The 25,083-nt window shown below is 45.7% G+C and overlaps 1 protein-coding gene across 11 annotated transcripts in view; it reads right to left on the bottom strand.

Moving 5' to 3' along the window:
* The window catches only part of ANKRD26 (ankyrin repeat domain 26), a 1,120,330-nt gene that overhangs the window by 168,712 nt on the left and 926,535 nt on the right, over positions 1-25,083 (bottom strand). For all 11 annotated transcript variants that reach the window (XM_085653113.1, XM_085653117.1, XM_085653121.1 and 8 more), the window contains 2 exons: positions 9,732-10,022; positions 2,449-2,684 (listed from right to left, as the gene is read on the bottom strand). In XM_085653113.1, coding sequence (XP_085509239.1) covers positions 2,449-2,684; positions 9,732-10,022 — 527 coding nt within the window. The remainder of the gene's footprint in view (positions 1-2,448; positions 2,685-9,731; positions 10,023-25,083) is intronic.

Here is a 25,083-nt window from a genome sequence, read left to right as displayed (position 1 = left end):
CCATCATCAGCAATTTTGCGTATTGCGTCTGAAGCTAGAAGTAGCGCCGATTCTGTGCTAAAGGGTCTAAATTCAGACTGTGTCTCATGGAGGAGATCTTGTTCCTCTACAAACTGCATTCGTTTTTGGTTGAAGAACTTCTCCGCCACCTTTGCAAAGTAGGGGAGTAATGAGATGAGTTAAGTTCTCAGGCTGTAATGGGTCTAGGGTGGGCTTTTTGAGCACAGGGATGGCTATGGCCTGCTTTCAGTCTTTCGGGACTAGGCCAGTGCAGAAAGACAAGTTGAGTAGTTCTGTTAGGACTGGAGCAATAGCAGCACTGCTCTTTTCCAGGATAGCTGGGGATGCAGGGTCTAGGGGGGATCTAGATTTGACTCTAAGCATTAGCCTGAAACTATCAATCTATGAAATAGGTTGTAAGTTGAGGAGTTTTCCCGGGGTGTCTAGCGGAGTACTGGAGAGCAGAAGCTTCTTAAAAGTCCTAGCACTCTCCGGGAAAGAAGTATAGATGTTGTTAACTTTGTTCACAAAGTAGACTGCAATTTGATCACAGCTCTCAGTAGATGGAGTGACTAGCACTGAGGTGCAAAAACAACAATTGATGGACAGAATGCAGAACAATGTCATACATTCGCCCCAGTACAGAGATCTGGGCCTAAATCCATCATTTTTTTGCTCACCATGCCATTCCAGTTTGAACCCAGCCATATGCAAATCAGTCTTGACCCTGTGCCCCATGGGAACAGTCCAGCCCGAACTGCCAAGCCAGGTCCTCCCTGGACTGGAAACAAGCATCCTAGGACCGGTTTCGGGCTTTCAGCCCTCGTCAGCCAGGATAGCTTGATTCCAGTGGCATGGAGAGCAAGGGACTCACGTCTGAGCATACCCTTCCCACTCGGGGTGACAAATGCAAAAACAACAATTGATGGACAGAACGCAGAACAATGTCATACATTCACCCCAGTACAGAGACTGGGGGAGAATGTCTGCATTGTCAGCATTCCGTCCATCATTTGTTTGTTGTAGCACTGAGGTGCGTCCTAGGGAGGTGAGGGACTTAATTACCTGAAAGAGCTCCCTGGTGGAGTTTTTCAAGTGTTTAATTTGTAGGGCATAATAGTTTGCACGGGCCTGCTTAAGATCCTCGTGGTACTTCTTTAAGGCTGTAAGGTATTTAGATTTATGGTGTTAATTTTATTCTTTGCGCCATACTCGGTCTAGCTTTTTGCAAGACCTCTTAGTTTCTTGGAGTGCCTCTGAGAACAAGGGTGCGGAAGGTTTAGCATGCCTACTTTTAATTGGCTTAAGTGGTGCTAGAGAGTCTAATGCTAGATTAATCCACCCCTTGATCTGTATATGAGATAATGATGGACATTTTAGAAGAGTTGGTCTATGGGAGTTTAGGGCCCTCATAAATGCGGTAGGGGTAATCTGGGCCCATTTATGAGAGGTGGGTTTTTGGGGCGGCACCCCTGCCTGTAAGGGTTCCGTACTTCCAAAAGGAATCAGGTGGTGGTCTGACCACACCACCGGGATGGGTTCGGCTACTTTTAAACAGTGACAGTTGGTAAAGATGGGGTCCAAAATATGGCCCAGATCATGTGTGGGGTCATTAACTAATTGAGTAAGTTGGAACATAATCAAATCTTCAATTAGGTTTTTCATGATCGGGAAGTCCTTATTATCTATATGAATTTTGAGGTCCCCTAAAACTGTGAAATTAGCATATTTGACTGCATAGTTCAAAATCATGTCAACTAAGCTTTTAACAAAAGTCGTTGGTGATCCCGGTGGCCGATAGATTAGAAACCCAGTCAGTGTAACCTTACTGTTAAGAGTAAGGCTAAAGAAAGCTGCCTCAGAATTCGCAATATTGGTTGGTGGCAGCTGGCACTGCACTTTAAGAAATTATCGCAAGCACCCTTTCTCTGAGTGTGGGACGGTCAAGACGAAGTATAGCATAGTTTTGGCACACTGCCTCTAGTATGTCAGGAGCCGAGGTTTCTGTTAGCCAAGTCTCAGTTAAGAAAGAGGGCATTGGGCCAAAGTTCGGAGATAAGGTCTGCTATTTCCAATTTATGTTTGGGTAGCGAACGGCAATCGATTAATAAGCATTGCATCCTCCTATTGTCGTATAGGTAGGTCCTACCAGTAGAGGCCACAGTGTGGGGTTCACCTAGACGGAAATCACAACTATTGCAGCCGTTTTTGTGATAAGTTTAAAATGTGGGAGCACGCGTCTCTCACAGGACGGTTAAACTTTAAGAAATTGTTTCTGGAATAATGGCCATGTCTACCTACCGCAGGCGGGGGACTGGATAGTGTGCAGAGCACAGGAACATGTTTCAAAGACCATCACTGAGGTTCCATTCAGCTACAATCAAGTTCACCCGTGCTGAATGTAAAAATTAGATACAGTTAGAGGAAAAAACAAAAGTACTGACTTACCTATCCAACTTTGCTGCTAAAGATTTTTTAACTTTAATTTCTTCTGAGTAAAGGTCCTTGTATCTATCCAGCTCACTTTGAGTCGATTCTTTCTGACACATGCTGTCATGCTGTGTGCTTTTTATTCTGCTCAACTCCGATTCTAGGTCTCTAATCCTGTGTTCCATTTGGTTTCTAAGTGAAGCATCGTTAGTTGCTCTTATTTGTTCTAAGGTCTCCTGCGAGGCTGCCTGGGTCTAAAAGAAAAAGAAAAGAACAGAACCTTCAATAAACACACAATTAGGTCTAGAGTTCAGTTTTAAGTTTTATTTTCTATATAATGGAACTAGTGATACATTTTATTAGAGCAATACAATAAGGTACATAATAGAACACGATCAGAGAAAGCGAGCAGGCGCAGGTCCATTCATCAGAGGTAAGAGCTTGCAAAAAAGGATGAAAGCTTCAGTAATGTCTTTGCTAGCCCATCCAGTGAAATAGGCTTTATAGTCTCAAGGCTCTGAGATCATTATATTTCAGGACCGAAGGTGAGGATTATGCAATAATTTTTCCATTTATTATAGCTCAGTAGCCTCATAAGGGCTCAAAACAAACCAACTATGTTTTCCAGAACACGGGAAGCAGAATAACAAATCAGTCACTAAGAGTCCATAACACAATATGCAATGTATAAAGAGGCTCCCCGCTTTCCTCTTTCATTGCTGCTCAGCAGCCAGTTAAGACTCTCACCTTTATCTCTTTAATCAATTGCCTATTTATAACTGCAAAGTTTGTTGTTACAGTAAGGGATAGTGGTTAACATTATTACTTCTTTAAAAAGGGCTACCTCCCTCTAAATGATTGGGGGGATTTTGGAAACTTTCAGGTTCATGTTACTGTCCTTCAGGTTTAAGGGGGAGATTTTGGCTATTTTGTTTCAGGAACAGGCAGACTACAGGCAGGATCTGCACCGAGGGCATGCCAAGTAGCAGTGTCAGTGCTTCGCAACATACCTGGGGGGTGGGGATTCATAGAGGAGCTGAGACATGGCACTTTGTATATGTCAGACCAGCAGTGCATGACGGATCAGCTCTATCAGACATGTGCCACAATTAGGACTGCATTAATCCCACAGTCACACACAGTGAGATACCCTGGGTTGTACTAGCCAGACAGTCCTACTGAAGTGATGAGGGCAAAGCGTGAGCGCAACCCCAGGTGAGTGCAGAGGGGCGAGTGTGACCTAGGGCATAGATTATACGCGTGTGTATTCTGGTTGCTCAGTCATGTGGGATTCCATGCACCTTCCCTCTCCATGGCTCAAAACTATGGGTAAGAGTGATATATGGAGGAGGAACAGAGTTTTGTCCTATTGGGGACGATTTCACAATGGTAGGGGATGCCTCTGTAAAAAGGGAGGTAAATGAAGCTCCCGGGCACATCGTGAAGCAAGTGCTTCTACCAACAGCTCGCCAGCCTAAATCTCTCAGTTTAAGGGAAAAGTTAATATGGGTTCCTGGACTATTAGATCTCCAGGGATAGAAATAGACTTTCCAGGGCAAAACAAAAGATAGACTCCCCACGGAAACTGGATGTTTTTGAAAAATGAAAACAGGCCATCGTGTCCAGACTGCATGTTTACAATGAACCATGGCTGCCAATAATGAGGATAACTCTGGTGACTCTGGCAACCATGATATCCCATTTTAACCTTCCCCTCTGGGGGGGGGGGGGGGGGGGGGGGGTTTGTTTTGACTTGATGGAAAGACCTTACAGTCCACATGGCATCAAGTGCCCTTGTCGCTGCCTGGCAAATGTCCAGAACAGGAATTCCCCAAGCTTAGGCAGTAGTGGCAGTTTACACTACTGGCAATGTAGGTTCGTTTTTTGGCCAAAGCACATTTTGGTGCAAAGGACAATCCAACAGGATAAGGTCTGCTTCTGGACTATCTTTCCTTTCTTCACACCAGTGAAACCCACAAATAGCTGATTACTCACATGGTACTCCTTAGTCCTGTTAAAACTAAGGGAATGCTGTGGCCCAACTAGAGCAGTCTCTTTTCCTTCTTAGATGGGTGAGGTGGGGAAAAGAATGCTGGGACCATTGCCCAACATAGAAAACTGATTACACTTTCTGGTGAACAGACGCATGAATCCAAAGCACCAACTAGTATTATATAGAGCCTGAATTGATAACGCCTGAGGCTTACTGATATAACAAAGTGACCGCAAGAGGAAAAGTTGTTTTCAAAGTCCACAATTGCAGAGTACAGCTGTGAATAGGCTCAAAGGGGCATGCATCAGGAAGCTTAGGACCAAGTTAAAGTCCCACTGCAGATGTAATAAAGGAGGCAGGAGGAAACATAAGAAAAGCCCTCTTAAGAAACACATCACAACATATTTGACTAATAAGGGCTGATCAAGGGAAAAAAGCTGGTAGGGCTGATAAGTAATCATTAGTGTGCCCACTACAAAACCATGCCAAACTAAAGACAATTTTGCTTGTAGGGGGACAACCTGCTATCCCTGACCTATGAATATGGCCGCAACCAAGACATGACGTTCGCAAAGACCTGAAGGGCTGTTGCAAGGCCAAAAGCCAGGAAGGTGAACTCAAAGTAGTCAGCTCCTACTATAAAGCATATGTACATATTTGGGGCTGTGTGACAGGCAGATGGACATAAGGTTCCTGGATAATCCATTAGATACAAGGCCAGAACTTATTTGAGTGTCAAAATGAGTTCGACAACCTGACACCAGGCAACCAATCTAAATAAACAGCCTAAAAATATAGATTTGGTGAACTAGGTGGCAGGATGGTGGGCTGATAAAAAGAAATACACAACTTTTGACAGTAGGTCAAAAATTCTCACCTGCTTCTACTCAAACTCCATGTATAAAAGTGTAGAGTGTGAGAGTTAGAGAGTAGTACTCTGTCCTGCTGCTAGGAAAGATGATCCTCAAGTCGAAATGGAGGACACACACTCAGGATTTGTGAGTAGCAGACCTTCTGAGTCTAATCTGTGAGTACCACAATCACCTGTGCTCAGCCCAGCCCAGCACAGTCTGATTTTCTTCAGGACTCATGAGATAAGTGGCAGGCATGAAAACATGTACAGAAGGCCGAAGTTTCACTGAAGGCAGGACATGTCTCCTAGAGGTGGTTAGGGGAAGTATATTGCTTAAACACTGGACAATAGGAATTTTAAGAAGTAAATAAGGTCTACTAAGGGTAAAACCAACTGAGCGTAGATGTTCTTTGCCACCTCCAGATACAGACGCCAATTGTTGTCAGCAAGAGGATGCCTGCTGTTGGTCTGTTCAATGCTGAGGGATACCGCTAGATGACTGACCATCAGTGAGATCCCACGAAGTGACAAGCGGCTCAATCGACACCATTACACCCTGATTGCTGCAGTACCACATGTCAGTGGTACTGCACCTGGGTTGTCTAGGACTAGATATAAGGCAGAAAGGCGTTGACAGCCAGCTTGTTGGCATGCAACTCCTGAAGATTTATGTGATGGTGCTGGCCCAACGGAGACCTCTGGTCTCCATACTGTCAAGGTGACCTCCCAGAGAAGACTTCTAGAGGGAATAGGGAGAACAGCCTGCCACAAGTCAGATTGGCATCCATTATCCACCACTGAAAATTCTGTTCAGCCTCGTCAGAAACATGGATCTTGACAGAAAGGCTGTTGGGTGCAATGCAAACGCCTGTTGCATTAAAACACCCACATCTGCCAGAAAGTATAATATAGGATGACGCATGAAGCTAGTAGACCAAGGAGTTCCAAAATTGTTAAAATATCAGCTCTTGCCTGAAACGTGGGGATCATTGCCTGAATGAGCCAGACTTGCTGTGGAGGAGGAAATATGTTCAAGGCCACTGTATCCAGAATGGTCTCAGAGAAGTTTGTAAATAGTATTTAGACTATCACAGAAAACCAAGCGAGGACAACAACAAAATTTGCTGTGGTGACCTCACCTTCAACAGCCAGTCATCACGGTGTAGGAATAAATGTATCCCTGACCTATGAATATGGCCGCAACCACGACATGACGTTCGCAAAGACCTGAAGGGCTGTTGCACGGCCAAAAGCCAGGAAGGTGAACTCAAAGTAGTCAGCTCCTACTATAAAGCATATGTACTTATTTGGGGCTGTGTGACAGGCAGATGGACATAAGGTTCCTGGATAATCCATGAGATACAAGGCCAGAACTTATTTGAGTGTCAAAATGAGGTGGTCAAGGTGATGAGTAAAATTAAAGGAAGATGCATTATGTTATGTTGTTATAAATTTCTTAAGCGCACGTTCACCTGCAGGTCTCTTGGCGCTAAAATGGATTCTGGAGTAACCGATAACAGGAAGTCCAAATCTAACTGTGCGGTTGGGTAAAAAGCCAAGTCTTTAGCATTTGTCTAAATTGTAGATGGTCTGTCTCAAGTCTCAGAGTTGTAGGTAAAGAGTTCCAGAATTGAGGTCCCTGTATTGAAAACAGTGACCCTCCTGTCTGTTTGAGGCTGAATCTAGGGACTACCAATAGATTCATGTGCATGGGTCTAAGGGTACACTGAGGGGAATATTTGTGAATTCTCTAGGATATGTACTTGGGACCTATGCCATGTATGGCTTTAAACAGGATGCATCCTGTTTTAAACAAAGAGCCAGTGAAGATCTTTCAGCAGTGGTCTGATGTGACCAGGTCTGTCTTGTTGGTAAATAATTCTGGCAGCTTAATTTTGTATCATCTGCAAACGGTGTTTTTGATTTTGCAGGAGGCCTAGGTACATCAAATTTGCATAATCAAGTTTTGATAAAATCAGGGAAAAAATTATTTGGATGCTGGTCTCTCTGCTGAAAAATCTTCAGATTTTTAGCAATTTCCAGAGTTGGAAAAAACATGCACAAGTGACCAAGCCAATCTGCGTATTCATGGAGAGGGCCGAATCTATCTGTATGCCCAGGCTCCTAATTGTGGTCTTTGGGGTGGGTGCAGAGCCTAACTCCGGGGGCAAGTGTGCAGGAGTGCAATACAGGTTGTTTTTTTTTTTTGGGGTGATGATTTTGGTTTTTTCAAAGTTCAATTTTAATTGATTGTTATTCATCCAATACTTGATGAATAGCATGGAGTTTTTTAGAAACTCCTTAGAGTTTGCAAAATCTTCAATAGTAAAAATCAACTGCATGTCGTCAGCATAGTTGTAAATCATGACCCCCATTTGACGAAGTCTAAATATGAGGGGGCGAATGTAAACATTAAAAAGAAGTGGGAATAGAGAGGAGCCCTGCGGTACTCCACAACTCAGTTGACTTGATAGTGCCAGATTTGAAGGATGAAAGCCACACTGATTGCTTGCTGTCCTCTAAAAAAGATTTGAACCAACTCAGAGCAGCACCTCCGAGACCTTCTGCAGCAATGTGCTCCATCAGTATATCATCATTAACGGTATCGAAGGCTGCAGACTGGTCCAAAAAAATCAGGGCCCGAGTGCAGTCCTCGTCCGCTTTTTCTTTTACATCGTCCATGACGGATAGTATGACAGATTCGGTAGTGAGATGGACGAAAACCAGCCTGATTGATGTCTAGAAAATTAGTTCCCTCTATGAAGGAGCTAAAATATTTAGCTACATGTGTCTCCAGTAACTTAGCCAGAAGGGGGAGAAGGGATATATGCCTGTAATTGTCCAACTTCTGCGGATACAATGCCTTTCTTTTTTTGCAGCAGAATAACCACTACTTCTTTAAAGACTGACAGCACAATTCCTTGGGTTAGGGATCGATTCAGAAGGGCAAGAACAGTATCTGGGAATGCCGAGTAGATGGATGTTAGTATATGGGGAGGGCATACCTCCTTAGGGGAGCCCGATTTTACTTTATTCACGAGTTCACAGAGAAGTTCCTTATTTAGGCAAGGAAAGGAGGCCAGAGAAACGGAGTTGGTATTACTTAACAATACTTCTACATCCTTGTGGCTAGAGTCTATTGATACTTAGATTTTTTTATTTATTTTGTCTACAAAGAAGGAATTCAAATCATTACATAATTTCTAAGTAGCAATGATAAGAAGGGGTAATGCGATCATGGTTAGATAACTCCTTTACAATATTGAAGATATCTTTTGCCCTGTAATTTGAATTGAGCACTTTGTTAGTAAAAAATGTTTTTTTTTGCCTCAAGGATGGCTTTTTTATATGCCATTAGACTCACAATGTATTGCTCTCTAGCTTTTGTTGAGTTGGTGTTACACCATTTCCTTTCGGCCTGAGTTTAACAGCTTTTAAGTCCGTGGTGACCCATTTAGATGCTTTGTGCTGCCTTATTCGGGAGAGTTTAGCCTGTAAAGGGGTATCGATGTTGATAGTGTTCAATTGGCGATCTCCCTCTCAAAAATGTCTATATTGTCCAGATTTGTGGGCCGCTCATGATTCAGAGTATCACATAAAGATTTCATGTTTATGTGGTTCCAGTTTCTAGATAAGCCTTTTAGTTGTTGGTGGTGGGGGGGTGGGGGTGTTTGGGCAGAATATTATCACTATCAAGGTCTCTTAAGTAGCAGATGAATGGAAAAGTAGGTGAAGGACAACAGTGTGGAAATGCATTATTTTGCATAGATGGAAGGAGAAAGTAAGAGAGAAAACCCGGATATAACTGAGAAAGCACAAAAGGGAGAGGTATTCCGGTTAAAAGTTTACACTGAGGGTTTAAAATGATGAGGACCTATGCAACTGCTCATATTGCTCCATGAAACCACTAAAAGGAACATCAGCATCAAAGGATATGTTCTTCTCACATAAATGGGAGGAGGAAGGGACTGGTGTGAAGGGAAGCTCCTGCTCTTATGGTTCCTACTACCATCCAGAAGGAAAAGATTTGGATCTTCAGAAAGATTAACACCTCATTTGGAACAAGAGGAAGCCAATGCATATCAGGCAAGATCTTGCAACTTGTACCCGAGTAAAAATACAGTTGGTTACTAATAGAAACCAGCTTCTATCTCCGCAGGACCAAATGCAATATTGGCCAGCGGCACATAGCAATTGTTGGGAATATTAAACTTAGGCAGAATAGAGTGCATGGCAGACCATATAGACACACCGTTGGTATTGGCCAGTGCTACAAAAAGAATTGGAAAACGGGATCTTATTTGGATGACACACAAGAGGAATAGTCCTGTAGAAAAAGACAGCCTGGCTTTGCGTTTTGTGTTATCTGTAGAAAGGTGGACCGAGTAAAAAGTGAACTGCAATTTAGTTGTCAAAGAAAAGATTTTAATATCTAGTAGAAGCAGGTAAACTCACCTGTAAAAACATATTGACTTCCTCAAGTTTCTGTCGAATCTCCTGTCTAGCACGTTCTTCAATTTCTCTTTTGTACTGTCCCATCTGGTTGTGATCTGTCATGTTTGTCTCAACATGACGCTTGAGGTTCGCAACCTCTTCCTCCAACTGCCTTTTGCTCTTTTCTAGTCGGTCATGATTCTTGTGCAGAATTTTAACTGATGACAACTGTTCTCTTAGGTCACGGTTCATGGATTCTAACTGCGTGCATTTCGTTGATTCCATTTCTAAATTCTGGGAAAGGTCATCGATCTAGGTTACAAAAAAAATGTGTTTAAAGATTTATATCATATTAGAGGTAAAAGCAATATTTTCTTAAAGTGTTTCCCAAAGTACATGTGAATATCTACTGTTTATGCTTTTTATTCTGAGTTACAATCCTACCGGTAGATTATCACACTTTAAAATGGTTCACTTAAAAAGGGTCACACGCAATAGACACATCTCTTATCACTGTTCCGTCAGCATCTATTGTAATGTGATGAAAAGCCATTGCTCCCATTTAGGGTCTCCAATCCAAAAGCACAGAATGAAGGAGAGAGGGAGTGTTGCAATTTGTGCGGAATCTAAAGCACCCCCACTTGCAGGCCATATCACCAATATACTTTGACTAGAGTCTCACAAATAGATCTGGAGCACAAATAAGGACAACGGAAACACAGTTGAACAAAGTTCCAACTCAATACAACCACTGCAAACGAGGTGACATACAGAGCTGTAGCTGGGACAACACTGCAAAACTGGATGCCCATGGGGTTTTTCAGAATCCTTTTGAACATCTTTGAATGGTTAGAAGTTATGATGCAGCTTCACATGCAGCAGGGATAAGCACTATGTCAACCATACAAGGAGGAAGTTCTCGATTATCAAGCATAGTGGTATTTTACAGTAAGGATATGAGCGAGTGACAACATTAAAAAACAAAAACATGCTTCAAATGTATCAATAGATGAAAAGAAATTCAAAATCCTGTTCAATTAACTGCCACCATGGTGCAGAGATATCAGCAAGACCCTAAAATGGACACTAAAGAGATTTGTTTTAAAGAGCTAAATGTGCTGTAGTATCAGTCACACTCTAGGTTTTCAAACTAGTAAAAGGAATGAGACACAATCCCTAATAAACAAATATCCACAAATATGCTCAAACCCTAGTTGTCTTGCATCTTTAAGCCCTATGCTCTCTTAAAGGTAACATTACTTTGCAGTTAAATGGCAGAAGACAAGTTTGGCAGAGCCACCATGCTAAATCCCACATTGGCCTTTTGGCACCAACTCAAAAAGAACACAAACAGATCATTCTTGACTACTAGGCGAGAAACATGTTGACCATCTAGGAGTAGAGCGCTTTTTTTGACAAAATATAGCCAGATAGTCGCCTCTCCTAATCCTTATTTTACCCAGGCTGGGATCCTTCCAGAATAAAGTTAATTTAAAGGATTCCCTCCCCTGTTTTATCTTGCACATCCACCATTACATCTACATGTACTAGGCCTCTCACACCAACAGCACCTAAACGGCAAGGAACAAAAGATCTCCGGTAAAGAGCCCCTTTATGGGTGCCAGTCGGGTACTGCAGCGCCAACCCGACGAGGAGCAGGCCCATATGATGAGGCATGACACCCAGCTTGAGGGCCCTAGTTCCGAAAGGAGGAATTCCCTCTTCCTTGGAGGACCACCTATCAATGTGATATCACATAAATTCTCTTACTGTGTTTAGTGACCCACTGAGGAACTTCGTACTCATCTCATGTAGTATATCAGGGCACGTACGTTGGACCTTTCCAAAAGCCCACTGTCCCTAATCGTTGATTGATGGCGAGCCTGGTTAACAGTGACAGCTATGGGAAAAGAGGGGTAGGTTGATTGGTCAGGAAGAACAATTGTTACTTACCTGTAAACAGGTGGTTCTCCAGTATTGGTGTCTTTCATAGATTCACATGCTTGAATATTCCCCGTCGTCGGAGTGGGAGTCCCACGGTAAATAATATAGCAATATATACAGTCATAATACATATATATATATACATATACATAAATAATCATATAAAAACAGAGATATAAGTAGGTAATAAACATCAAGAATGTCCCTATATGAAATCTCCATAGAGATCTATGGAAAGAGAAAAAAGACATTCGCAGTCTATCTCTGTCATTATGTTAGTCCAAACTACGGCCAATCAGGCGCCAGCTCCTCTCTAGAACCTTCTCCTCAGAGCTCCTCACCTCAGATTTTCGTAGCACCAAAGTGACTTAGAGTGTATAAGGAGAAGAGAGCCTCTGAAGGGAGGAGGGAGGGTCGCATGTGAATCTATGAAAGACACCAATACTGGAGAACCACCTGTTTACAGGTAAGTAACAATTGTTCTTCTCCAGTATTGGGGTGTCTTTCATAGATTCACATGCTTGAATATAGAATAGCTAGCAGTAACAATACTCATCATTGTTTCCATGAAGTCACAGCTTCGAGAATTGTAATGACAATCAATCTTCTATGCATATGACAGTACTGAATAACTGTAACAGAATAAATGCATCATTATGTCAATTATAAATGGAAACAATATGGAGGCGGGAGGAAGAGGCTCACCTTATTTAAAGAGATTGCGCAGCACTGCCTGTCCCACTGCGGTGTCCTCCTCACTTAAGGCCGCCAAGCAGTAGTGCTTAGTAAACGTGTGTCTGGTTGACCACGTAGCTGCTCTGCAGATGTGTTGCAGCGGTACTCCAGCAAATAAGGCGGTAGATGATGATACAGCCCTAGTGGAGTGTGCTCTCACTGAAGACTGTAGGGGTTTGTTTGCTCTTTGGTGGCAGAAAACAATAGCTGACGAAATCCAGCGTGCAATCGTCGGTTTAGTAACCTGACGTCCTTTATGACAACGTCCATATGCTATAAAAAGTTGATCGGATTTTCGAAACGAAGTTGTCCTACTGATGTAGAATTTTAGGCATCGCTTCACATCCAAAGAATGCAACCTTTGCTCCGCAGGTGTCTGAGGATTGGCAAAAAAGGTCTTTAATATTACTGGCTCATTAATATGAAAATCAGTAGGCACCTTAGGTAGGAATGATGGATTGGTGCGTAACACTACAGCATCCGGTTTGAACTGCAGGAACGGAGGTTTGATGGTAAAAGCATGAATGTCACTGACACGACTTGAAGACGTTAGTGCCAGAAGTAGTGCGACCTTCCAAGTTAGATACTTTAAGTCGGCCTTGTGAATGGGCTCGAATGGAGGTCTCATCAATTGCGCCAACACAACGTTAAGATGCCACAACGGAGGAGGGCGCCGAATTGGCGGGAACTTCCGAAACAAACCTTTAAAAAATTGGCGGATTATTCTTGAGGAACAAAGGGAATTTGATCCATCCTGCCGAAAACGGGAAATTGCTGCCAAGAAAACCCGTAGGGTTGCATGAGACAAACCAGAATTAGCTAGGTGCAAGAAGAAAGGTAGTAATTGGTGCGCCGTGGAGTTTATCGGGTGGACTCCGTTAGCAGCACACCAGTGGCAGAATCTTTTCCATTTGAACTTGTACGTCCTGATTGTAGAGGGTGCTCTTGCTTGGGCCAAAATATCCCTACAATCCTGCGGGATGTCTAGATGGGCGAACTCATGGTGTTCAGGTTCCAGGCCGATAAGCTCAGTGAGGAGGGATTTGGATGACAAATTCTCCCTTCGCTCATCGTGAGCAGATCTGTCCGATGTTGCAGGAGGATTGGTTGACATTGGGACATCAGAAGCAGTTCTGAGAACCACGGTTGTCGGGGCCAGCGTGGGGCTATAAGAATCAGGTGGCAAGGTTGTCTCTTCATCTTCCAAAGGACCCGAGGTATGATGGGAATTGGAGGAAAGGCGTACGCAAATAGATTGCACCAGTTTATCAAAAGGGCATTCCCCTGCGAGCCCTTGTGGGGATGCCAGCTTGCATAATTGCGGCATTTCCGGTTCTCCGGCGTAGCAAAGAGATCCAGTTGCGGACGACCCCATATTTGGAATATCCTCTCTAGAGTGGGTTGGTGTAATTCCCACTCGTGGGTCGACGAGGAGGACCTGCTTAGGGAATCCGCTAGGATATTGGCTACTCCTGGTAGATGTACTGCTGTAATCATGATTTGATGACTGAGAGACCAGTCCCAAATTCTTTGAGCTAACCTGGACAGACTTGGGGATTTTGTTCCGCCTTGTTTGTTTACATAGTGCATACAGGTTGTGTTGTCTGTTTGTATTAGCACTGATTCTCCCTGGATCAAGGGCAGAAATGACTTTAGAGCGAGATAAATTGCCATCAACTCCAACCTGTTGATGTGCCAAGTTCTTTGATGTGCTGACCATCTTCCTTTTACGGAGAGATCTTCCAAATGTGCACCCCATCCCTCTAATGAGGCATCTGTCGTGATTGTCCTGTCCGGCGGCACCGACAGAAAAGACATGCCTTCTGTGAGGTTGGCTGGATTTGTCCACCATGCGAGCGCTGACCTCATTTGATCTGTGACACGTACCATGTCGTGGAAAGAACCCGTTACTTGACGCCACTGAACATCCAGTGCTTCCTGAATAGGACGTGTTCTCAGCCTGCAATGAGGAACTAAGGCAATGGAGGATGACGCCATCCTCAGAAACGATTTTAACAATCTCACAGAAACTGACTCTTTTGACCTGATCAACACCACCAGCCGTAGTATCTTTTGCAGACGCTCTTGGGAAAGAAACGCTCTTGCTGATACCGTTTCCAGAGTTGCTCCCAGAAAATCCCTTTGTTGAGCAGGATGAGGTTGGGATTTTGCTGCATTTATGGACAGACCTAATGAGCGAAACACGTTCTGGCACTGAAGTATGTGTTGTTCTAGGTGAGTGCTTGACTGGGATTTTAGGAGAAAATCGTCCAGATATGGAAAAATCTGCACTCCCTGAAGTCACAGAAACGCTATCACTGGAGCTAGTACCTTCGTGAACACACGAGGGGCCGAGCGCAGACCAAACGGTAACACCTTGAATTGGTAATCGTGTTGACCCACTCGAAAACGCAGGAACTTTCGATGCCTTTGTAATATCGGAATATGAAAATAGGCATCCTGGAGATCTATAGTTGCCATGAAATCTTCCTGCGAGAGTAGACGCAAGATGTCTACTAGCGTCATCATACGAAAGGATTGGCTCTTTAGGTATTTGTTTAGTGCCCTTAAATCGAGGATGGGCCTCCACTCCCCGTTCTTCTTTGTGATTAGAAAGAATCGGGAATAAAAACCCTTTCCCCTTTGCGATACTGGCACCACTTCTACAGCTCCCTTCTGCTGTAGAAGTCGAACTTGATATAAAAGTTCTTTTATGTGAGCAGGTGGTGGTCCGGAGGGTGGTGTGGAAGGAGGGAATTTGGTGAATTCTAAGGCGTGTCCTTTCTTCACAATGTCCAAAACCCAATGGTCCCTTGTGATGGAGGACCATTGAGAAAAGAACAGAGAGATTCGACCTCCAACCATGCATGTCCGGAAAGAGTCACTGTCTCTTAGATGTGTTTCCTCTGTATGAGGATTTCCCTCTATACGACTTGGAGGCCTGCTGTCGTGAAGATTGCTGTTGCTGGCTATTGGAATATCGTTTGGATCCTTGATTATAGGGTCTGTATTGATTATTACCCCTTTGAAAGTTGGAGGAGGTGCCGCGTCCGCGTGCACCACGAAAATTCTGCCTTTGAAATTGAAGGTTTCCTAAAGATCTAGCTGTCTCAGTGTCCTTCTTTATGGATTGAAGTGCCTCATCAACGTGAGATCCAAATAACGCTTCGCCGTCATAAGCCATGTTAAGGATCATGGACTGTACTTCCTGACGAAAGGATGTCGATCTTAACCATCCTTGCCTGCGCAGAACAGCCGCTCCGGCAAGCTGACGGAATCCCGCGCAGGCGATGTCTACTGCACAATCAATTATCTCCGTCGATGCTGCTTCTCCTTCTTGAAGCAACTTCATTGCTTCCACCTTAGATGGCTCCGGTAACTCTTGCAGCACATCTGAAATGTCAGCCCACACCTGTCGGTCATAGCGACCCAATATGGCCAAGGCATTAGCTGCTCTTACCACAGTAGAGGCCATTGAAGAGAACTTAAGCCCTATGGCATCCATTCGACGTCCGTCACGGTCCGGTGGTGCGGTGACAGTCGACGTCGGATTCTTTGCCTTACGTTGCGCTGCCTGCGTAACGACTGACTCAGGTTTAGCCTGTCCTGTGAGGCATGCTGGGGTTCCTATTGGTGCCTTATATTTCTTCTCTAATCGAGGCACCTGTGCCGGCAAGGTATTCGGTGTTTGCATCAACTTCTTGCCTTCCTCCCAAATAAATTCCACAATAGGAATAGCATGAGTCTGTTTAAACGGCTGACTTTTGAAATCATAAAGGAAACAATCTTCCTCTCTGCGCTCAGTTGTTAGTTTAAAACGTTGCGCCGCCCTCTCCATTAGTTGATGAAAATTCGCTATGTCCACTGGAGGTGAATCCCCTGTGACTATCTGAGAGGGGGATGGTGTCTGTACTTGGTAATTGTCCCACTCCGCCATATCATCGTCATCGTTCTCCACATCCCCATTATCATCTGGGATTTCACCCTCTTCTGTTTCTTCCTGCGGAGGCTGATATTGAGGCAACAACCTCTCTGGGACCTGCCTTGGTGGTGCAGACGGCAGCAGAGGTAAAGGATTCTCTATTGGTATCGGTGGTATAGTTGGAACCACAGGAGTTGACGGGACCTCAGAACCTTGTGGAGGTAGCGGAAAGCGTTGATTATAGTCATCCAACATGCGTTGGAGATTAGTTATAAGCGAAAAAGGAAGAGTCGCCGTTGGTTGTTTCGCAGGCACCTGCTGCATGTACACTGGATCTTCATCCTCACTGCTGTCCTGGCATTTAATTATCAAGTCGGATGGGCTTTGCGCCGTTCCAAAGGACTCCGGCAGACCCTCGGACTCCTGATCAGAATCCGTAGCAAATAAAGGTGATGGAGGCTGCGCCTCTGATGAAAGCAACGCTGAAGATGCGTGAGGTAGCTGTTCTCTCCTTGACCCTTGGGCAGACGATACCTTGTTCAACTTTATCCTTATGAAAGAACCTGCCGTCGACTGCTGCATGGTAGGCACTGTGGATGTCTTCGGAGAAGGCCTCGTCGACGGAGCTGTCGAAAATGGAACGATTGTCGACGGAATAGGCGTCGGTGGACCTTGTGCCTTGGAAATCGACGTCGACGGAGCCGCCGTCGACGGAATCGTCGTCGACGGAGCCGCCGTCGACGGAGTTGTCGTCGACGAGGTCTTGGTCGACGAAGCCACCGCCGACGATCCCGTCGACGGGATCTTTTTCTTCTTCGTCGACGGAGTGGGCGTCGACAAGTTCGACGACGTCTTCGTCGACGACACGGGTAGCGTCGACGGTGACTTTACCTTCTTCGTCGTCGACGATGTAATGGGCAAAATTGAAGTCACCGCCCTTGTACTACTGATGGTCCCCGTCGACGAGGATAACATCGACAGAACGCTCGTCGACGACGAAGCAGCTGATGTCGTCGTCATAGTCACCGTCGACGAGCCTGATATCGCAGATCTCGTCGTCGGCAGCATCGTCGACGAGGCGGACAGTCTTTTTCCTGAGGACTGTGAAGTAGACGCCTCTTCAGCCTGAGAACTGTGTCCCTTAGGCGACAAAACAGTAGGTGAGACAGCAGAAGTGGTAGCTGTCAGAGTCAAAGAAAGCTTCTTTTTCTTGAGGAAAGGAGATGGTAACTCCTGCACACTACTGCGCTTAGAGGCTGGTTGAGAACGGCCAGAATACAGACTTTCCACATCAGAAACTGGGTTATCTTTATCCTTCAGTCTCTGTAGCCATATTAACAGACGGCCTTCTCTGTCCTTTAAAGTCTTTGTAGAAAAGGTTCTACAAAATTTACATTTTGCCACCTCATGATCTGGGTACAAACAGTAAATACACTTACTGTGTGGGTTCTCAGAAAATAGACGCAGCTTTCCACATGAAGAACATGGTCTAAACAAAGATTTCTTACTGGAAGACATTCTGACTGACAAAAAACTGAGCAGAGCTCAGGGAGACTCCCTGTCACACGACGTGCGGTAGAAAATCTGAGGTGAGGAGCTCTGAGGAGAAGGTTCTAGAGAGGAGCTGGCGCCTGATTGGCCGTAGTTTGGACTAACATAATGACAGAGATAGACTGCGAATGTCTTTTTTCTCTTTCCATAGATCTCTATGGAGATTTCATATAGGGACATTCTTGATGTTTATTACCTACTTATATCTCTGTTTTTATATGATTATTTATGTATATGTATATATATATATGTATTATGACTGTATATATTGCTATATTATTTACCGTGGGACTCCCACTCCGACGACGGGGAATATTCAAGCATGTGAATCTATGAAAGACACCCCAATACTGGAGAACTTGGAATAACGCTGGAAGTGTAGCACAGCGGTAAGTGACTGGCAAGAGCAGCTGAACAGTAATAGTGTGACTGGCACAGCAATCCGGAAACAGTAAGGCGGTACTACAGAGGGACTAACAAGCCGATTACTGAATCAGAAGCGTGTATTCACGAACAACATAGACAGAAGCCAATGATACTGGGACACTTAGCACCTCTGACAATTTTAATTGCACCGCACAGATAAACACAGCCAGTCTGACATCTTTTTAATGGAAGCATGCAGAGATCTGACAGACTTATAAGGTGACAGTGATAGCAATTCTCAACAGGTCAGACATATATTTAATGTTACTGTTATTGACACTTATAAAGCGCGCCATCACCCTATGGGTACCTTGGCGCGGTCATACATGTGCCCAACTGATCACATGGGATGTGGAGCAAGGTTGGCAGAAGGTAGCCAAGAGAGTGAAAGGAATCATGCTCTGGGATAGAGCCATGTCTTCAGCCTTTTTCTAAACTGAAGAAGATCTTCCAGCTGTCTGATCTCAGGTGGGAGATTGTTCCAGAGCCGTGCTGCTGCGGTGCTGAAGGCCCGACCTCCTGATTTTGTTCTTTTGAATCTGGGCACTTTCACCAGTTTAGCGGAGGAAGAGCGAAGGCTCCGGGTGGGAGCATACCAAGTACATTTGTTCTGCATTGGCTTAGGGCCAACACCATGCAGAGCTTTAAACACCATGCAAAGAGAGGTAGTGAGTACCAGCATATCCCTTTGGTTCCCATTTTCTAACAAAGCCTCTAACGAGCGTGCAAATATTTTGCGAGGACTGAAAACTTATCAACAAAACTAAACAAAAGAAGGAATGGACAAACCATCACTTCCTCTGAAAACAACACAGCTTGATTTCCAACAAAAATACAATTCTTGCAAAGCCTTTCCGTTCTCACTTGGTAACTGCTTCAAGTCCAAATCCAGCAAAAAAACCTCAGTGATGCGAAAAACATTTGCATAAGAAATTTTCATGAGGAGAAAACACATTCAAAGTTAAAAATCGGGGATTTTGTACTGCGTTTACAACCTCACATGCCCATTTCGAGGAGCGTCCAATTTTTACAGATAATGGACCTGATGCGCAAGGGAGAAAGGGGGGTTTAGTCAGAGTCACACAATTCACTTAAAGTTAAAATGTGGAATCTGAGATTAGAGTTCAGTTTATTTGGTTCCTCTTTAGACAGTTTGCCACATTTTGACGTGCTGTTATGGTACTGAAAACTGTTGTGATAAAAGCTTTCTCTAGTAAAGCTGCCATATCAATTTATGAGGGTCTTAATTTATTAAGCACTTGGGAGGTCACAAAAACAAACAAATTTGTCTCATTAAGCCATGTCGGATATCTCGTCCATGGGTGTGTGTTCAGCAGAACAGAACATACCCACCAGATTGAGAGAGTACAGCATTATACAAACAAAATAAGACTCTACCACTGGGGCATGCTTGTCCGATATCCAAGCGAAATTACAGAAAATGCAAAAATGGTTCCCCTGACCTGGAACACCCTCCCCCTCGACCTGCGACAAACCGAAGACCTGCTGACTTTCAGGAGACAACTCAAGACCTGGCTCTTCGACCAGTAACAGCGCCTCCGCCCCCCGCCCCTCCCAGCGCCTTGAAACCCTCATGGGTATGTAGTGCGCTTTACAAATTATGTGATTGATTGATTGATTGATGCGTCGAGGAGGTAGGGCTTATTAGTTAGGTGAGCTTGGAGCGCATGCCGGACTTGAATGTACCTACAATATTCAGTGCCTGCCAGGCTATATTGTTGTTGAAGAAAGGCAAAGGGGAGGATTTCACCCTTGACCCAGAGGTCTTTAATCTGGGAAAAACCAGCAAGGTCCCATTTGTCAAACCCTTTGGTTTGCCACAGGCTCCCCGGCTTTTCGGAGTTCCAGAAGGCAGTTGCCTGTGTGAGCCTACGGTCCCATCCCAGGTGTTTGTTCACCTCATGCCATACATAGACTGAGTGCGCGGTTGGACCTGTGAGGGGGTATTTACGGGGTTTAGAATAGAGTGCTCTAATATAGTCCCCATCTGGGAGGAGCCATCTATCCATGGCGTATCCTGGATCGACCGGATGACCATATATCCCCTGGTTTATCGCGGTCAGATGGGCCACCCAGTAATATTTCCTAATGTCCGGAAGACTGATGCCACCATCGTACCAGTTGAGGGTGAGTTTAGCTAGGGCAATCCGAGGTTTGCCGTCCCATAAGAGTTCTTTGTAGAGTTTCTATCTCTTTAAAATACAATTTGAGAACTGGATCCATGGAGTTCTGAAGGGCATAGAGGAAACGTAGCAGGGCCATCATTTTGAAAAAGGACAGCTTTGCCCAACAAAGAGAGAGGAAAGGACTTCCAGTGGCGGACATCACCCTTCAACCTCTGAATTGGAGGTAGGAGATTGCGAGTGAAACGGAGCGTAGAGTTTGATGTAATGAATATTCCGAGGTAGCGAAAGCCATCTAAAGCTATCTGTATCGGGCAGCCTTTCGGGAGAACTGGCGGTTTCCGTTGCAAGACATACATCACGGATTTAGACCAGTTTATGGTAAATCCGGAGTATCTGCCAAACACTGCGAGGATGTCTAGTAGTCATATCAAAGAGGCCCTCGGGAGGTCAGATACAGCATAACATCGTCTTCATATAACGATATCCTATCTTCCCAGTCCGTGGACCAACGCATACCACGGATCATTGGATCTCTGCTGATCCACACCGCCAAAGGCTCCAGTGCTAAGCGGAGCGGTGATAAGGGACATCCTTGACGTGGTCCACGGCTGAGTTCAAATGCCGCTGACTTGCAGTTCTTTACGACGACTTGGGCCATGGGTTTTGAGTATAGTAGCCGGATCCAGTTCACAAAGTGGTGTCCAAATCCCATTTTGTCTAACACAGCAAAGAGATACGACCACTCCAGCATGTCAAACGTCATGGTGGCATCCAGAGACACCAGGACTGCGGGCTCTGCCTAACACCCCATGCAGCTTGCGCAGATTTAAGGCAGTGTTACGGTGTGGCATGAAGCCGGATTGGTTGGGGTGCACCAGAGTATCGATCACTTTTACGAGGCGTGTCGCCAACATTTTAGCTAGGATCTTGGGCTCTGCATTGAGCAATGATATCGGTCTATAAGACGTACAACAGGTTGTAGGTTTACCTTCTTTATGAATGACCACAATGTTGGCAATTCTCTGATCCATAGGAAGTGTCCCTTTTTCTCTGCTTTCCCTAAACATTGAATGAAGGTAGGGAGCTATCTTGTTCAGTCTCAACTTGTACAACTTGATCGGAATACCATTAGGGCCCAACGCTTTCCCGGAATTAATCGCTCGTAACGCTTGAGCCACCTCGTCATTCGAAAAATCGGACTCAAGGTATTCACGATTCTCTTCAGCCAGGGTAGGGAGCACAATATCTCGAAGTAGGGCAACATTGTCTCCCTCCGTGTACTTCCCCTCCGTTCTGTAGACTTTCTGGTAATGGTCTGCAAACCGATCGGCTATGCGTTGCGGGTCTGTGATTGGATCGGTACCCTCCCCAGTCAGCTCGGGCACCAGTCGGGCGGCCCATTCCTTCCTATCCAACCATGCAATCAACTGCCCTGCCTTGTCTCCATGCTCGTACAGTCTACTCTGCATTTCCCTCCCCTGCACCCTAGCTCTGTCTGTTGCTATGCCTTTAAATTCGTCTTACTTTAAGCTGAGTAGATGCACATTCTCAGGCATCACCGTATGCTCCAGTTCTTCCTCCAATTTAAGCACTTTGTCCTCCGCCCTCACGAAGTCTTTTTGTGTGTCCTTTTTCTTACCCGTAATAAGGGATATGGCTTCCCCATGGATAACTGATTTATAGGCTTCCCATGACGTTTGGGCTGATTGCACAGTTCCCTCATTTTCTAGGAAATAATGATCTGTGGCCTGAGTTATCTTCTTTCGAATGTCAGGGGCACATAAATACCACAGATTAATGGGAGCAATTCTCCCTGCACTCATTTGGCCCAGGACCATATGCATCCAGACCGGAGAGTGATCTGAGATGCCCCTGCCCAAATGGCGGATCTCTCGGATATCGCGTGCCTGCGTCGCCGGAACTAGGATATAGTCGATACGGGACAGACTATGATGGGCACCGGACCGGAAGGTGATTGAGTCCTATTCAGGTTATGCATCCTCCATCCATCTACCAGTCCCACGGCCTCAAGGGAATGACAGCAGCATTGCACCTACATCCTTATATGTCTCACTCTGAAGGCCAGGGAGAACATATACTGAGACACGTGATAGTCCGGCCTTCCCACAGCCCTGAAATTCCTACGTATCTACCCCGGTTATCGGACCATGTGGACTGCACCGTGAAGGGGAATGATTTCTTAACTAAGATGCCCACTCCTCTTGAACCTGATGTAGAGCCAGCATGTTCCACTAACTTATACCGCCCCCCCCCCCCCCCCCCCCATTCGTCGCTTGGCACGTGTTCCCGATCAGATGAGTTTCTTGCAACAGGATAAAGTCTGGGGCCTGTCTTTTGATATAATGATGTACCATACTACGCTTAATCTTGTCACCAAGCCCGTTACATTCCAGCTAAGGACTCTAACCCCTACATCCCACTGTGTACCCATCTGAAATTGCATTCTTACATTGCTCCCGCTCTGTGTCATCACCCAGTGTAGTCGATTGAGCTGATCCTGCAAAAAAAAAGTAATCCAAACAACATGAACATTTCCTCCCAACCGCCCCCCTCCCTGCTCCCCTGCACTCTGGGCTTCAAACTGCCCATGATTAAACTTGCAGAGTGCCTGTCGCCCCACAAGGTAACTAAAGGTTGAAAAAGTGGGGTGCGTGGTGCCCCCCTCCCATCCCCCCTCTCAAAAATACAATCGCACCGTCTTGTAAAGGAAACTCAAAATATCACTCAAAAATTTGCACTGAGAAAGGTCCAGGATGCATGAATTTACTCGCTGGCGTGCCCTCTCTTTAGGTCCCGTTCCCAACCTGATCAGTTCTGCATGGAGGCCCAAATTGGTGTCTCCCCCGCCCTCCAGATCCCACCCATCCCCCCTCACCAGTTTTACCACAGTGTCAAATGGACCACTGGTCAGCCATTCTGCAGCCATTCTGCAGCTGATTCTGAATGCTCAAAGAACCAGGCTCTACCGTCTGCCTCCACTAGGTTCCTGGCTGGGAACAGCATGGCGTACTTGTAGCCCTTATCCCTCAACGTCTTTTTGATCCCCAGAAAGGAGGGTCTCTGTCTCTGGACTAGTTGAGTGAAATCTGGAAAGAATGTTATGTCCGCGTTTTCATACTTCAAGGGAAGTCCCGCCCTGGAATGTTGGAGAATGACATCTCGGTCTCGGAAGTTGAGGACCCCGGCTTGGATCGGACGAGGGGGGGGCCCGGGTTTCTATGAGCTCTCTCGATAACGAAAAACTTTCCCAGCCCCTTGGGTTGCAGGTGTTTAAGGATGAGGTCTTCTACGAAGAGATACGTAGCCTGCCCCTCTGACTTTTCCGGCACATCCAGGATCCGTACGTTATTGCGACTCAGGCATCCTTCAGAATCATCCAGCTTGGTTTCTGCAAATTTCCGGAATGTTTGTAGGTCCTTGACTTCTAGTTGCAGTTGGGAGGCGTCCTCTACCAGGCTTGCAGTGGTTAGTTCAATTTGCTTGACACGTTCATTATTTTTATTCATATCTGCCCGGAGTAGGTTGACCTCTACAGTGATGGTATCCATCTTGTGTTCTAGGGAGGTCTTGATACATGCAATAGCTTCCAGGACGTCTTTAAGTGTGGGTTCCTGCGTTACTTCTCCCTATGAGACTCCACCCTTGCCCGTAGGGGAGGAATCAGGCATCGATGTCTTCGGGAGCGTGTACCTGTCCAGTCGGTTCTGTTGCACTGGTGTGTTGCCCCTTGATGACGACATTGCGCTGCTAACTTTGTCCCAGAGATGACGATAGCGAAGCTCCACTACCCAAGGTCACCAATCACTTCGTCACTCCACCCGGCCCCACTCGCGATCGCGCGGCGGGCTGGACTCTGAGTCAGCAACAGAGCAAATAGGTGCCTGCAATATTAATACGTGGTACATACCCCCGTCTGGTGCCCGACAGAGTGTATCCACGCTGCAGTCCGAGGGGACAGGATGTGCAGTAGTAATAATAAGTTACTCCCCTAGAGGGGCCACGGTGCACGGCAGGCGACAATGGGCTGTAACAGGGCTCTCTGGTGGGGCAAAGGCCAAGCACAGCCCCAGTAACAGTGTCTGGGGGGCAAACTGCTACCTGCACGTCCGCCGCAACAGCTGATAGACTGACTCACATTGGGAGTTTCACTGGACAAAAAAAAACGGTAGTTACGGTGGAACATGCACTAATGCCGCTCTGCTCGCAGTTATTATGAGTCTACGAGCGCCACAAGCGTCTCAGCACTCCGAATAGATCCTCACCGTGTAACTCCCACAGGCCGTCCCGGAACACTGTATCATTTGCGGACGGGAGCACGATATCTGTGGCATACCTGTTCCGGCCTCCAGAAGATCACGGGCTATGTGGGGGGCGCTCCCTCCCTATCCACGGTGTCACTCCGGATTCCAGGCCTCAGTCGTCCCCCAGATCGCCACTCCAATGTGCCACTCCCCGGTTCTCGGGATTTACCTCCGTACCTTGAACTTCGATGTAGGAGGGGTGAGGGAGGAGGTAGCTCCAGATGGACCCCGGTCGGCAGGTCGCAGTCCTCGGTGGGGTTTACCAGTCAGTTCACTAGAGCGCCCGTGGCCATTCACCATCCGTCTCTGTACTTGAGGCCCCGGCG

This window comes from Triturus cristatus, chromosome 4_1 (genome assembly GCF_964204655.1).
Source record: "Triturus cristatus chromosome 4_1, aTriCri1.1, whole genome shotgun sequence".
NCBI lineage: Eukaryota > Metazoa > Chordata > Amphibia > Caudata > Salamandridae > Triturus > Triturus cristatus.
The sequence above is the reverse complement of the archived record's forward strand: the minus strand, read 5'-3'. Positions and strand labels throughout refer to the sequence as shown.